The following is a 16,225-nucleotide window of genomic DNA, read 5'->3' as shown; positions in this document are numbered from 1 at the left end:
ATTTATGTTAGACTGAATATATTTTTATTTAAAAACTTTTCTTTGAAATATTTATTTTTTCCCTAAAAAAATAAATATTTTAAATGAAAGTTTTTAAAAAAAGTGAAGGGGAATTCTTTTTTTACAAGAGGGGAAATTATTATTTATAAAACTAGATAGTGATTAGGATTCACAAATTTTAAACGTAGAAAAGTAAAAAGCCGAAATTCGAACTCCGACCCTCTATATAAAATTGTCTTAGCATCTACCAATTGAGTTGTGTTTACATGACTAATATAGTCATATTTTAAAAAATTTATTGAGTAATTTTTTTTCAGGGCATCGGTTATCGGCATTTGGCATTTAATTTGCAGAAGAGTTTTATTTTGTTTTCTCCTCGCGCTAAAAAATGAGGAGTTTCATTTTTATTAAGGTAAGTCTATTTATGACGAGGAATCTATTTGTGTTAGAGTAAGTCAAAGTTTACTTATCATGAAATGAATTTTACAATCCATTTATGTTAGAGTAAATATTTTTTTAAAAAAACTTTTCTTTCAAATATTTATTTTTTTCCTAAAAACATAAATAATTTAAATAATTTTTTTTTTTCAAAAAAGTGGAGGGGATTTCTTTTTTTGACAAGAGGGGATATTATTATTTATAAAACTAATTTAGTTGTTAGGGTTTACAAATTTAAATGTAGAAAAATGAGAAACCGATGTTCGAACTTTGATACCTATATAAAATTGTTTTTTCAAACTACCAACTAAGTTGTGTTACATGATTAATTACACCCCTATATAAAAAAATAAAAAAAAATAAAAAGCAAATTAGAGGTGAAAACAACACGTGGAGTGAATTTCATCCCAACTATTTTGACATCATGTCCCTTTCACATGTCATATGCAGCACTTTATGAATATTATTAAAAACCTTTAAGAAATTTATTTTATTTTTGACGAAAATAAACGATGTTCGTTCATTCAAATTATAGAGTTCATTGATACAATACAAATTTAAATTTGCTAAAAACAAAAAGGATGAATCTGTGAACAAACTCACATCATCCATGTTAATAGCATAAAACGGCAAAGTATATATGCCTACAAATATAACTAATATGACTATATATATTCAAGTCTCTGGAATACTCATGTCTTCGGATCTGCAACGTTGACGATGCCAAAGTCATTGTCATTGAACGGATCTGCACTTGCTCAAAGCTAATCTTACCTGAATCAAATAAACACCACACTAAGACGGGAAATCAAAAACACACCGCACAAAGACGGGAAATCAAAACAAACAGAGTCGTTCTAAGACGACGAAATCACAAAAACAAACGAAAGAAAACATATAATATGTGAAATCACAAAAACAACTCTGAGGGGTGATTTTTAGGTCAAAATTAACCCTAAATCACCCCTCTGACAAGAAAAAAGGGGTAACGGCTAGGGTTTGAGAATGAGAGAAGAGAGGGAGAAAAAAATACAAATTTGTATATGTTATTTGTATTCTTTAAAAAAATTAATATTATTGAAAATATAAAAAATATGACAACATATACAGGGTGTCTAGATGAAAACCCACGGGAGTACAAAGAGATCTACATCATTAAAAATCTTACTTAAAAAACTCATTGAGATAAAGCCAAGTGAAGAAAAAAGAGTGCAGTGATGGACAAGAAACAAATCAACAATACTATATCCGGCTCATTAAATATAAGTATTTAAAACACTAGAAGAAATTTTTTATTTTTTAAGGAAAAAAAATAAATTCCTCCCAAGTGGTCACGTCAATTGAAGACCAAAATTACTCAACTAGTATAAAAAAAACCATAAAAATAAATTGGTTGAAATAAAGTAATGAGCTTTAACTAAGGTCGAATAGTGTGAGAGAAACCTTGTATTAAGTAGAGAAGTAAGTGTATTTTTAAATGAAAATAAATTAATTCACTTACAAGAAAGAAACTCGATGCTAGCAAAGTTGTCTTTTTAGTTGTAATAGATTGTAAGTGTCACCATAAGACAAAATATTAAAAAAAACTCAAATCTTATATAGAATATATATAAGAGACTTGAAGGAGTTTGTAAAAAGGTTAAGGGTCTGTTTGGTAAACCAATAAAAAGAGCTTTTAGCTCTTAGCTTATAGTTTATAAGCTCGTTTTATAAAAAAAGCTCTGTTTCGTAACACTTTTTGACCATGAGCTTATAGCTTATTTCACGAGCTTATAAGCTATTTTTCAGAAGCTATTCCAAGTAGCGTTTGAGCTTATAGCTTCTCATTTTTTGTCTCATTTTTACCCTTATCAATTTAACAAAAATTCATATCTACCCTTTGTAATAAATAACTACGTTGAAGAAAAACATAGCACTTTTAATCCCAGATTTCACTTTAACTAAATATATATGCTCACGCTTTTATTTATTTTTACAAAATATATGCTCATGTTTACAAAAATAAAAACTACATTTTTTCTTAAAAAAATATATGTTACGTTTGCCTAAATAAATCATATTACGTTATGTTTAATTTTGTTTTTAAGTCTAAAAACAAAATTTTGTTTGATTTTGGGTCAATACGTTTAATTTTGTTTTAGTGGGTAACAATTAATTTTTTTGAAAGGTTTTGTTTAATTTTTTTATAAAGTCTAAAAACTGAAATAAAATCAATTTTAAATAAAACATTAGCCAATTTATGAATTTAAAAATAACATATGAAAGACATATTAGATTAATATATTTAAACTATGAAATTTTAAATATTTTAAATATCAATTGATACAAATTTTATAATGAATTAAAAATACCCTTTTATGTCATTTTACGTTTATAAGCTAGTTGAACATCTAATTTTACCAAACACTTCAGTTAGCTTATCAGCTATCAGCTATCAGCTAAAAGCTATCAGCTAACTTATCAGCTATCTGCTATTTTTACCAAACAGAGCCTTAATACATCATTTAGTCCCTTAACTTATTTTTGATTTTCATTTTGATCCCCTAACTATAAAGTGTCTCAATTTGGTCCCATCATTTTTAGTCTCAATTTGGTCTCATAAATTAAAAAGAGAATATATGAGAGTGATCTACATGAACTTGGTTACTTAAAGTCAGTGATCAAAGAAACAATGAGAGGTTACATCCACCTTTTACTTTGCTTCCAAGAGAATGCAGGGAAGCGTGCAACATAGGTGGATATGAAATACCTATAAAGACTAGTGTGATAGTAAATGCATGGGCAATCGGAAGAGATCCCAAATATTGATATGATGCAGATAATTTTATACATAAGAGGTTTCAGGACAGTAAAGATTTTGAATTTAATAAAGTGAATAGTAATAATAACTTTGAATACATCCCTTCTAGGGAAGGAAGAAGAATGTGTCCGGGAATTTCGCTTGGCTTAGCTAACATTGAGCTTCCTCTAGCTGCATTGTTGCATCACTTCAATTGGGAACTTCCTAATGGAATGAAACCAGACGACTTAGATAAGACTGAATCCTTGGGAGCTGCAACGGCTAGGAGAAATGGCCTGTATTTGATTCCTACTCCACATTGATTCAGCGACGCTATTTATCGTGAGGGAAAAATTTGTGAAACCATCATGAAGCATGTGTTATGGTTAAAATGACTATGGCAAAAGTCCGGAATCAGCGAAGAGTAGGTAGACAGTGGTGCTAGGTAACTAAAATACACATATCCTGATGGACTCGTGCATTTTTTTATCGGTATACTATCATTTCGCTTTTTTTATTTTTATTTTTTATAGAATTTCCCTTTTGATATCATTTCCCTTTTTTTTTTTTATATAATCATGTAATTTTCCTATTTTCCAATTCGTATCCGTGCTTCATCCAAACATAGCCTTAGTGTAACAAAGAGCACAAGAGACATCCATTTTTTGTTTACTTGTTATATAGCCTATTAAATAATTAAATAGGCTATATAAACACTTACCAAAAAAACCTATTAAAACCATATTAAGTTATATATATATATATATATATATATATATATATATATATATATATATATATAATATCTTCCATTATTTATATTGTTGAATTTTTTTCAAGTCTTCCTATGATTTGGTTTTTTATTAGCAAATATATTAGTGTGATTAAACTTTCCTAAGATTTTGTTATTTAATAGCAGACTTATTTGTGTGCTTTAGTCCTTTATAAGTTTTGGGCTATTTAATAGTAGTAGACTTTTAGGCGTTGTTTAAAATTAATGTAAAATATGTTTTTAAATAGATTTTCAGGTTTCATCGACCTTTAAAAGGTCTGATCGAAAAAATGTATCTTTGTGACGAATAATAGATTAGACTCGGATCTATAATTTTTTAAGTAGGTCAGACTTGAGCCTTATAAAGTCCGACCTGACCTAACCCATTTCCACCCTTAATTGTCTTCAAAATGATGAGCTTCCCATTGTGAGTGGTCTAATGGACTAAATTTTAGTCCTATTAATTATCATGGGATATGATCCTCCCTATATCTACAGTTTCCTTTCTTCTCGACTCCGCCAATATTTTATGTTTCATAAATACAATTAATCATTTAATTATTGACAGAAAAACAATCCACAATCTTTTCTACAAAGCACCTTAGCAACTATTTCACCGACTTCACAATGCTAAATTAATGTTGTTGTCGATCTTACCCCAAAATCCATATATTTTCTCTGATCCATTAGTCTGTGCTTTTTAGAATGTGATAATGCTTCCGTAGATTCTTTGTAGAAGTAATTGGTACTGATTGATTTATTGGGGTTAACAGATAATTTTACCATACCTTTGAATTTGACAATAGTTGCGTTCTTCTAAATGTAGAATTCTTGGGCAATGGAATTTATAACTTCTCTTTGGATAAACGTAGAATTCTTAGGCAATGGAATTCATAATTTGAAAAGAGTCATGCGATATACTACTTTACATATGTGCCCTTTGTGAGAATTCGGAGGAGTCTTCAACACATTTGTTTCTTCACTGTCAAGTTGCTACCATAGTGTGGGACCGTCTAATGAGGCGGTTGAATGGGTTCTTTATAACACCTCCAAACCATTTTTTTCCATTGGGAGTGTTGGAGTGAATTGGCGGTGAACAAGAGGGTCCGCAAGGGTTATTATCTTATTTGGCATGCCTCAGTGTGATGCGGATTGTATAGTGGAGGAAGTGAAGGTTTTATCTTGGAGATGGAGCTTATCGCGGATGAATATTCCCTCGTGTTTGTTTTACGAGTGGTGTTGGGATCCGGTAGATTGTCTTCTCCGACGAAGGGCCTAGTGGCGGGAGTTGGGTGGCTGTTCCTGTGCTCTTCCTCTTTCTATTTTCTGCCGTGCTTTGGCGGTTGTTGGAATGGGGTGCTGCTGTTTTAGTTGGGGATTGCTGTCTGTTGTTTGCTGTGGGTTTTGGGGCCTGCTGTGTCCTTTCTTGCTGCTGCAGCAGCTGTTTTGCCTTGGTTTTCCTGGGGGGCAGGTGTGTTTAGGTTCTGCAGTGGTTGGGTTTTCGCTTTGGGTTTGGTCCCTGGGGTGCTCGTTGGGGACGCAGAGGTATGCTGCTGCTGGCTTTTAGCCTGTAGTATATCCCGGCATCATGTTCGAGTGGTTTGGGAGTTTTGGTGTGCCGCCTAAATTCGGCCACTGTTGTATTTCTGTCGGTTGTTTCCGCGAGTTTTGGGAGTGTCTTACACCCTCTCGTCGATGAATAATATTTGCCGTTTCAAAAAAAAAAAAAACTTTACATATAAAAGAAAAATCTGGAAAGTCAATTTTTGCTGGAAAGTAGAAATAATGGGTGATTTGCTTTTTATTTGCGGCAATGTTACACATATTTTTTAGAACATGTTTAGAGGAAGGAAGCCTAAAACGGTTCACATGAAGAGAAAATTAAACAAACGTTAAATCTATAAACTTGGTCTTATATGTATAAAAGGAGATGCTTCTGAATTTAGGATTCAACATTGCTATCGCAACTCATTCATTCAAGATGAATAGCTCCACAAGCGATGCTTTGTTTGATGATGCATGTGCGTATGACAATGCAGTAAAATCTACATGTCAAGAAAAGTATTCTGAATTTGCAGAAGTCACGAGTGATTACAGGGATGGGCGAATTGATCCAGGAGGTGTCAAAGCAAGAGTGCACGAGTTATTTAAAGGCCATAGACATTTAATTTTGGGAATCAACAACATCATGCCAAAGAATTATGAAATCATACTTCCTCCATCGGATGATAAACTGAATCGACAAGATGCAACAACTTTTCTGAAACAAGTAAAAGTTGTGTTTCAAGATAAGATGGAAAAATATTATTAGTTTCTACAAGTCATACACGGTTACATGAATCTAACGATTGATATATTAGATGTCATCAAAATATGGATGAAGCTATTTAAAGGGCATGTCGATTTACTTTCGGGATTCAACTACTTCTTGCCAGAAAGATACCAAATCACATTTCCATTGTTGCATGATCGTAAACAAGGTCATCAATTAGTGATAAAAGATGCATTTCTCAATGAAGTCAAAGCCATGTTTCATGATAAGTTGGAAAAATATTTAAGTTAGAGGATCAAAATAACAAAGCCTAACTTAAAAAAGAAATGAAAAAAGTAATCACAGAAACCTACAAAGCTACAATGGATTAAGGTATAGGAGATGAATTCAGATAAATGGAGTAAGGTCAATGCAAGAAAAACACATAAATTAAAACCAAAAAGTCATGTTTATAAAATGACAATCCATCATGATTAAATGACTCTTTATTTATATAACCAATTCCATCAACCTCTCTTGTACGGTCACAAAGATGAATTTGGCAAAAAAGTGAGTCAATCATTAACCATATGATTAGTAGAAAAAGCTATCAAGTAAAAGGGATACTAAACAAATTTTTATGTATACATGGGACTATATATAATCACAACCTTTTACTTCATTCAACACTTCGGTTTCCATAAGGACCTCAAATCCCTTAACCATATGTTTGTTCATCATAAACATAAAGATGAAAAGAAACTCAAAATAGTACAAAGAAAACATAACTGAAGAAAGGAAGAGAATGAACTAAACAAAAGATGAAGAACACTACATATATCACATAGAATAATTAGTACATAGAGCTTGAAGTGGAACTCTGAAAATAAATAGTTGCAGTAGAAAATTAAATGGCTAATACACTTCAACTCAACTAACAGTATCACACTTATTATGTTATCATTAGCATAGAAAACATTGAATGGCTACAAAGCATTCATTGATTCTTCACATACAAAAAAAAATTGTATGTTTTTTATACCAAACTATATATAAGTTTAGCATAGTGAAACTCTCATTTGCTATGTAAATATTCTAAAAAAGCTTCAAGCAGGAGAGGATAGTTTTTTTTTTTGTTTTGAAATAACAATGCAGGGGATAGTTAATTAGTACTACTTTCTCATCAATTAAAAGCATTTGAAGACTACTTATTATTGGACTTTGGTATTCTCCTTATTGATATTCCATTGAATGAGGGAATGTATTGGTTTTCCTTGAGATGAACCATGCATAGGGGATCATTAAGGGATAGATTGTTTACACAGTCACACACAACTTGAGTGTATTGCAAATCCAAAAACGCCCCAAACGATCTATGGTATCAAATAAGGTACACATTTATTGTATTATTATAATATAATATGTCATAGTTTTTTTTTTTTTTTTGGCTAAAATATGGTTTTAGTCCCTGCAAATATGCTTCGTTTTGGTTTAAGTCTCTGTAAAAAAAAACAAAAAATTTTGCAGGGACCTTTTTTAAAAACAAAATATTTTACAGGGACCAAAAACTACAAAATTAATTCAGTTATAATGTGTCACGTATGCAAATCATCACAAAAGTGGGGTCAGGGACTATTTTCAAAAACAAAAAATTTTGCAGAGACCAAAAACAATTTTTTTTTTTACAGGGACTAAAACCAAAATGAGGCATATTTACAGGGACTAAAACCATATTTTAGTTTTTTTTTTCTTCTGAAGAATATAATATGTCATAGTTGTATCAATGATTTTAGGCTTAATTGCACTTTTCCCCCCTATATTTTGCCAATTGTGCGATTTTGCCCCCCATTGTTTAAAACGAGCGATTTTGCCCCCTATAGTTTTCCCTCTTTCTGATTTTATGGTTCCCATGATATTTAGTGTTGATGTGTCTGTTATTTATCAATTAATGCGTGCCACGAGTGTAATTCCATTTTTTTAAAAATAAAAAAAGATATTTTTTCAGATTTTGAGATAAGGAGGCACGTGAAAATGATAGTATTTTTATTAATTAATCTGAAAAATACCATTTTTTTTATTTTTTAAAAAATAAAATTACACACGTGGCACACATTAATTGATAAATAACAGACACATCAGCATTAAATGTCATGAGAACCATAAAATCAGAAAGGAGGAAAACTATAGGGGGCAAAATCGCTCGTTTTAAACAATGGGGTGCAAAATCGCACAATTGACAAACTATAGGGGGAAAAATGCAATTAAACCATGATTTTATTATCATCAGAGTCAAACAAATACATGTAATGGCTTTTTAATATTTGGCTTTTGTATTTGTGGTTTTGGTCATCTCTAATAAAATATTCCAACAAAATATACTATATTGTAATCAAGTGACTAACTAAAATGCAAAACGATGTCTTCAAAAAATAGATTTTCTAACACTAATCATTCTTTATTTTTTCGGTGACTCAATCTATTTCAACTTATTGTACGCGTATTTTCTTATTACACTCTATGTTGATCGGAGAGTTGGAAAGAATGATCAATTTTTTGATGGAGATCGAACTGAGGATCGGGGAGAGGCATTAGTTGCTTAAATTTAGAGTTATCTCGTGTATTGAATCTTAGAAGTACATAGCACATTCTCCCTCTCGGTAGTTCTACAAACGGGTAGTCTCAGACGTATATTTTACCAAGGTGCGAGGAGAATGAAGTTACTGAGCTGAGTTAAGTCATGAAGTCACATGTTTCATTAATTACTAACTAGTTACTTCCTGATTTTGTGCACCAATATTAGGTATGTCACCTTCCTAAGTGCCTAGTTATCAGGGTTATGCTCCATAGGAGACAAATCTTACGCAATAGCAATCAAGAAATAACTGAATCAAGACTTTAAATTAAATAAATATCCAACAAACAAAATTGAGGTTCATCTTAGAACCCTAGCCTAAAAAAATTTAGTTACTAATGATGACTAAAGACAAATTACAAAAGAAATAAAACATACTCTAGAGACTTTGAGTGAGGAGAGAGAAACTTCTCCCTTAAAGCTCATAGTGCTTGTCTTCCTCTTTAACCGCTTCGTTCTGGATGAAAAATTATGAATGAAAGACTTTGTATTTATAGGGAGAGTTTTCACCTGAAGATGGGCTAAAAACCCGGGATTTTCCACTTAAAAGTAGCAAAAATCACTTCTGGCCCGCAATTAACAATGCTTGGGGCGCCTGTGAGTGTGTTTCGGTGCATAAATCTTCGTTTCTTCGTCATTTTGAATGTTTGCTTCCATTATAAACTGCATAATTTTGTTTCCATTCCCCAATTTACAATATACACACTTTTGGAGGTACATTTGGTGATATTCCATTCAAAATAAGGTACAGGAACTTGTTTCTGCTTTCAAGTGACAAAGGAAAAATAGGAAACATGGGAACTTGGATTAATAATAGATGGCAAAAGAGACTGCAGAAACATATATGTATGCTGATCTTCTTTCCTGCATTTCACATGCAGAGGTAATTGAAGGCGAGAATGCTCGTTTAAAATGGCTACCAGACCCGCAACAGTGTTTTTCAGTTCAGTCAGCAGTTGCTATTGTGAGTTATGTAGTATGCAGACTGCAGTATCTCTTGATAGCAGACTTGTTTCAGCAATCAATAGGCTATGGCAAACATCTATTTCGTCGAAAGTTAGCATGTTTGGGTGGAGATTGTTTCATGGAAGGCTTCCAACAAGAATTGAATTATGGTAAAGAGGAGTTTTGAGGAATATTCACCAACAATGTTGTGTTTTGTTTCAATGATTTCAAAACACAAAATCATTTATTTTTCTCCTGCCGAATTGTGAAAAATATTAGGAGTTCTATCTTTAATTGGCTTGGCTGGAATCCGACGGATTAGTGGGATGAGGAGGTGGAAAATTTCTCATTGTTCAACTCCATTGGGAAAGGGAGCAAAATGAATAAGGTATCACATTTATTTTCGTTATCAACATGTTGGTGTATTTGGTTGGAACGGAACAATATTTTTTATTCAGAATTATGTTGAAATCATCAAAACGAGCTTCTCTGTCGGTGATGTCACATATTCAGAACGCATGGTTAGATGGAATAGCAGCAACAATCATCATTGTGATATTCTTAACGTAGACGGGAGTTGCTTAGGCACTCCAACCCGAGCCGGTTTTGGGGGTTTAATTCGCAACAATGCAGGCTTTTTCCTCTCCAGCTTTTCCGGTTTTCTCTCGGACTTGACGTGTATTCTTCTCGCTGAGCTCACGGCTATTCACAAAGGCTTACAGTTAGCAATGGATATCGGTTTTGAAGAATTGGTTTGCTACTAATTAGATTATCAGCTCTCCGTTAATCTTATCAACTATGATTTTTCAAAGTACCACGCCTATGCGGTGCTAGTTCAGGATATTAAGGATATAATAACTTCCCATGATTTCACTATTCACTACACTCTCACATAAGGAAATCATTGTGCCGATTACATGGCCAAACTAGGAGCTTCGTCAAATGGTGACTTCTTAATCCATTCATCCCCCCTCAAGATCTCCTCGACCTGCTTAGGAACGGCGCTATGGAAACCTTCTTTCCAAGAGCTTAGTTTTTTGTCTTTGCTTTCCGTTTTCTTTTTTGCTTGTTTAGCTTTGTAAAAAAAAAATATTCTAATATTCTATTCAACGGAAATTAGTTATATCAAATTTATGAGTTTGTCAATCATAACACACAAAGATTATTTCATTGCTCAAGCTAAATCATTACAAAGGATTTAAAAATACATCCTTGTTCTAAAGTCACTACTCTAGTTTGCTTAGCAATTAATACAAGAAACTGCTAGACTTCACTCCTTATTTTTTTTAATTATGTATCCCTCTGTCACGACTTGGGACAGGAGTACCGTGCTACGCAAACTCATAATATATGTCCATATAAAAAAACAACTTAAGGGAGAAGCAAATTACAAAATAAGATACATATTTGTCACACTGATTGTGACATGAAAAAGATTCTCTAATGCATATTCATGGATCTAATTTGTTGGCGTGGAGTTCCTTTTATGGTTTCTTATTCATTTTCCTTATTTGTTTACTTTATTTCATTAGTTTGGTAAAAAGCTTAGCCAAAACAAAATTATCATCATCATCACCATCATTATTATTATAATTAATAATGATGATTAAGATTATTACCGATGTCACATGTGTGTGTAAACATAGGACTAGTTGCAAATGCATGTGGCTCTACAGTAACTTCAATATGTCCATTCTTGAGGAAGAATCATATCATTCTGGACTTCTGTTGCTGCTTTTGTTGACTGGTGATTCTCAAGTGAAAACATACCTTCCCTATGGTTCAAAACAAGATCTGCAAATCATAAATATTAACAATATTATAGAGCAAATTGATTCACAAAAAATAGATGAAAATCAAATTAGATAGTTTTATATTCATAATCAATAACTGTCAGTTCAATACTATAGAACTAGTTGGCGACAAATTGCTAGTTGATAGTACCAAGTATTTGGACCGTTGGAATAAATTGCAGCAGTATCGAAAAGCAAAATTGGAATAAATTAATCATAGAGATTAGTACTAACTACTCCCTCCGTCGCTTTAGAGAAAAAAATTTGTCCCAAATTATATGTCGCTTTACAATACCAATGCAACATTAATGTTACTTTTCCTATTATAACCTTAACTATTTATTACTCTCTCTTCTTTCAATTCTTTCATTTATCTTTCCTATATTATTTATTAAGGACAATTTTGTAAAACAAATCATAATATCTTTTTTCCACACAATATTAATTACATTTCTTAATATGAGTGAAATGTCCAAAACGTCATATAATTTGGGACGGAGGGAGTAGAAGTCTTTCATGGAATATACTAGTTTCAATTTATTCACAAATTTTATTTTTTTTAAAACATGACGTATGCCAATTTATGAAAGTATAAACAACTAGATGATGTGTGTGTGAGTATGACATTTGATACAATCAACATATATATTATAATTAATCTAACATTGCGCAAGACTTAAGTATAAGCAAACAGAGGAGAAATTGATAGGAAATTATAGAGTGAATAAATTAAACAAATGTAGAAATTGTTTATATATTTATGATTGATAAGAAGATGAAATAGGAAGGCCAGTACTCAGTAGCAAACTTGGAGTATTTTTGTTTGGTTACAAAACTTAAAAGTATTTTAACTTTGGTGTTACAAGACTTAGAGTATAAAACATAGGAATTGCCCAAATAACTTAAAAAAAAAAAAAAAAAAAAAAAACATAATCACTCAAATTGATTGATTACATTGAATACGACCAAACTTAGAGCATAAAGCAAATAAATTTGATATACTTGTAAGGCATAAAAACTTATAATTAAATGGGAATTTATATACTTTTTTAGAGTGGGGAGTTTTATTTATTATATCAGGGAACTTTTTATTTAAATTATTAAACAATCTAAAACATCTAAAAGTTTGTTGAATGTCATGTTGCTAAGGATGAAGCAACAAATTCATGGTCATGAGTTTATTTTATTTTTAAAAAATTTAAATCGGGTATTCTATATGAATAACTGCACAAACTAACATCTCGAATAGAGTAGGATTACAACGGTAAAAAATTTCTTCCTAAAAAGATTTAACATTGATGTATTTTTAGAGTTGGATTCCAACCTAAGATTTTCAGGTAACTTGAAAAAGATTCTTATTATTATCTAATCCAAATATTTTTTTGGGTAAGATTTTCCTTTTATTTATTAGGAGAGTAGTAGTAACTAAATGGCATGAAGAATAGCAATAAATAAACAACAAATCAAAGTTGTTGCTTAATTAACAATAATAAATTAAGAATAGTACCACGGAGTGGAGGGACGCCAACAACTTTGGGAGCCGTTTTGTCAAAGTGTAGTTGCAAAGCCTGCACAACTCTTGCTGGTATAAGGACAGTGGAGCAACCTTTCCCTAACAATATAACGTGCATAAAACAAATCAATTTTGATGTAAGATGTGAACGAATTTGATATTGTTTTGGCAGTTAATTATGGTTAATTTAAGATTCACTCAAACATTAACGAATCTTCAATTCTGCTCACCAAACTCTCTAACTGCTTAATTTTTTTTATGTTTCTTGCTAAATGAAAAATAAAACAGAACCGAAAGGAACAAATCATCAACTCAAATGTCATTAGCATGTTACTATAGATTAGGGAAAAATCAAGTTCAACCACCATGCATAAAGAATATATTTGGTCACCACTCACCATCCGATCACATGCAAACCAGTACAAAGGCAAGCTAAATAGGTTTTTTTTAAGGAAGAAGCTAGCTAGATAGGTTAAATGTGGATGATTGATTAGTGAACCTTAATGAAGCATAATACTATTAAGAATATTTCTAAAAAAAATCTACTTAAACACTTTTTTAGTCTTGTATATTTTTCGATTCACAATTTTGATCTTCATATCTCTAAATTTAATATATTGGTCCTCCAATTTGAATGTTTATTTTACTCTTGTGTATTTTGAGGTTATATTTTGATAATATAACAATTGAGATGTTTATGTGACAACTTAGTCGATCACATGACATATTTAGATGAATTTTTACTTAACTTAGCTTTCATTTTCTCGAACATACATTTAACTTATATCATAAAAGTTACTACATTTAATGCACCCTCAGTAGCATCAATCTAGTTGGATAACTCATTTTCATCTCATCAATCTAGTTGCCACTTTAGGATTTCACCTATCACATTATAGAAAAAGCACCCTCAATAGCAAATAGGTGGATAAAATATTTGTTGTTTTTAAAATTGGAGGACTAAACTCGTAAAATTGCAAACATATTTCTAGTGTTTCATTTGTTAGTAATTTTATGAACTAACTTGATCAACAAAAAAAACACATTTAAGGATTAAATTAATTATGTAAGAAACATATTCAGCTATGAGCTATCACAAAAACTAACACATGAGGCACTTACGGACGTGTTTACAATTTTGATGAACTATTATAATAACAGCCCATCACACACATTAAAAAAATCATGCTAATATCCTTAAAAGACAAACAGGAAGAAATCCTAGAAAGTAGAAACAGAGTGGAATTTTAGAGACAAAAAATCATAAAAAGATTTGAATATTAAAAGTGGAAAACTAGACATTCCATTTGATTCAGCAACCAACCATTACCAACTAGTGAAAAACATGAACAGAATCCACGTTACCTTTCTTTTTGGTTGATTCTGATGGAGCAACAACGGTTCCAGCACGAGGCAAGAAAACACCGGTCCCATTTCTTGAACCGGACCCACCAAGAAAAACCGCCTGCATCATTCCTCCACCACCGGTCTGCACTGAAGCAAGCCTTGGTAGACGAGTACAGTTCCCACCATTACCTTGCTTCTGAATCTCTTTTTCTTTGGCCTCATTTTGCTTCGGAGACAGAGCATGTTGCTTGATGTCACTGATGTAATGTTTTTTCCTTAATTCAATGGCTTTAATTTGTTCCTCAATCAATGCTTTGTGTGATGAAAATCTATCAACGTTGCAGGACTTGAAACTTTGAATATCAGAACCATGAATATTCTGTTTAGAAGTCCCTGTTTCTTTACGCTTCATAGTATTATTCTGAATCCCTTTAACCACATTAGCGTAGGTTTTTGTCTTCCAACAAGGTGTAGCTGGTGGAGATGAATCCAGAGATGACCCTTCTGAGCTCCCTTGGTTACAACTCATCGGTGACCACAGAGTTGAATCTGGTGAACTAATTAAATCCCATGACTACACGAAAAGGAAGAAAGAAACCACATAACGGTTAATAATATAGGTCAGATACATCAGTTATTCAATAAACCTGAAGAAGAAGAAGAAGAAGAAGAAGAAGAAGAGCTTAGATGGTAAGGAAAACATATGGTACCAGTTCGGAATTGTGACTCTGGGAGGCAATAGATGAGAAATCGAATGAGTCGTCAATATCTTCTTCTTGAAGCATGAATTGAGACATTTGATGAGTTAACTCGGTGATGAAATCTTCGTCTGTTGGAACCATGGTGTGATTGTTGTTGCTAAGTGAGAGAACATCATGGTTCATATTATTATCATCAGCCATGATAAAAGGAACAAACAAAGTAACTATAGATAGTTTTGCAATTATAGCAGAACAATCTACTACTATACTATAATAAACAATTAATTTAATTGGATCATGAAAACAAAGTGATAATTATGTTATGGGTGCCAATAATGATTTGCAACACACAATATGTATCAGTTTAGGGTTGGAATTGGAAAAGAGACTTAAGAAAGAAAGACACGCCAAGGACAGATGAAGAAATTAAGCATAGGATTAAAACAAGAGACTTAAATTGAAGTCAGAGTAATTAATTTCTTAAGGGGATTAAGGAGGAAAATGACAGAGAGAGTAGTATTTAAGAAGATATAAGGTGGGTCCAAATGCGAGTTTTTTTTTATGCTTAGAGTTCGGTTTAGTAGTTGGACGGAACGACTATACAAATAGTACAAATACAACTCACCTGCTATTTGTTGGACTTGGTACAGCTTGCACCCTCAAACATGCAGACAACTTAACAGTCACCACCCCTAACAATTTATTTTATTTCATTTCTTTAAGCAATTCATTTCATTTCGTGGGTGCATGGTGTGAATTATATTATTTCTAAGAATTATTTATAACCTTACATTATATAATGGAAAATTCAAATTTAAATATCAATAATTAATAATTTTGGATTATTTTTTTTAGTGAAAAAATATTAAAGTTGGTCAAACTTTTTTTTGACAAATTTATCGATAACATTTTTTTTTTATTCGTACACGAAGTGACAAACCACATGAATCACACACACAATTGTGGGATCCGGATCCTCTCCCGTTTTATCTCTCCTGCCTTTGTCCTGCGCTAATATCAGTTGTTGGATTAATCAATCCTTGAGATCCCAAAA

General features: G+C 32.0%; 1 protein-coding gene across 1 annotated transcript; it reads right to left on the bottom strand.

Annotated features, from left to right (window-relative positions):
• Nucleotides 1–10,955: 10,955 nt before the first annotated feature.
• LOC11422670 (uncharacterized) lies at nt 10,956–15,823 on the bottom strand. The gene is made up of 4 exons (XM_003597362.4): nt 15,181–15,823; nt 14,489–15,044; nt 13,118–13,222; nt 10,956–11,611 (listed from the first exon to the last, which is right to left on the bottom strand). The coding sequence occupies exons 1-4, from the start codon at nt 15,370–15,372 to the stop codon at nt 11,499–11,501; spliced, it is 966 nt and encodes a 321-aa protein (XP_003597410.1). The 5' UTR covers nt 15,373–15,823; the 3' UTR covers nt 10,956–11,498.
• Nucleotides 15,824–16,225: the final 402 nt, after the last annotated feature.

This window comes from Medicago truncatula, chromosome 2 (assembly GCF_003473485.1).
Source record: "Medicago truncatula cultivar Jemalong A17 chromosome 2, MtrunA17r5.0-ANR, whole genome shotgun sequence".
Taxonomy (NCBI): Eukaryota; Viridiplantae; Streptophyta; class Magnoliopsida; order Fabales; family Fabaceae; genus Medicago; species Medicago truncatula.
This window is presented reverse-complemented; position numbering and strand designations above follow the sequence as displayed.

Bases quoted from the DNA above. Each gene is read 5' to 3' on its own strand.
- LOC11422670 (XM_003597362.4), bottom strand. From the start codon at position 15,372: ATGGCTGATGATAATAATATGAACCATGATGTTCTCTCACTTAGCAAC. The intron at 15,045-15,180 runs GTACCATATGTT...CTTTTCGTGTAG, and splicing joins AGAGTCACAATTCCGAACTG to TCATGGGATTTAATTAGTTC. The intron at 11,612-13,117 runs GTACTATTCTTA...TATGATTTGCAG, and splicing joins TGGCGTCCCTCCACTCCGTG to ATCTTGTTTTGAACCATAGG.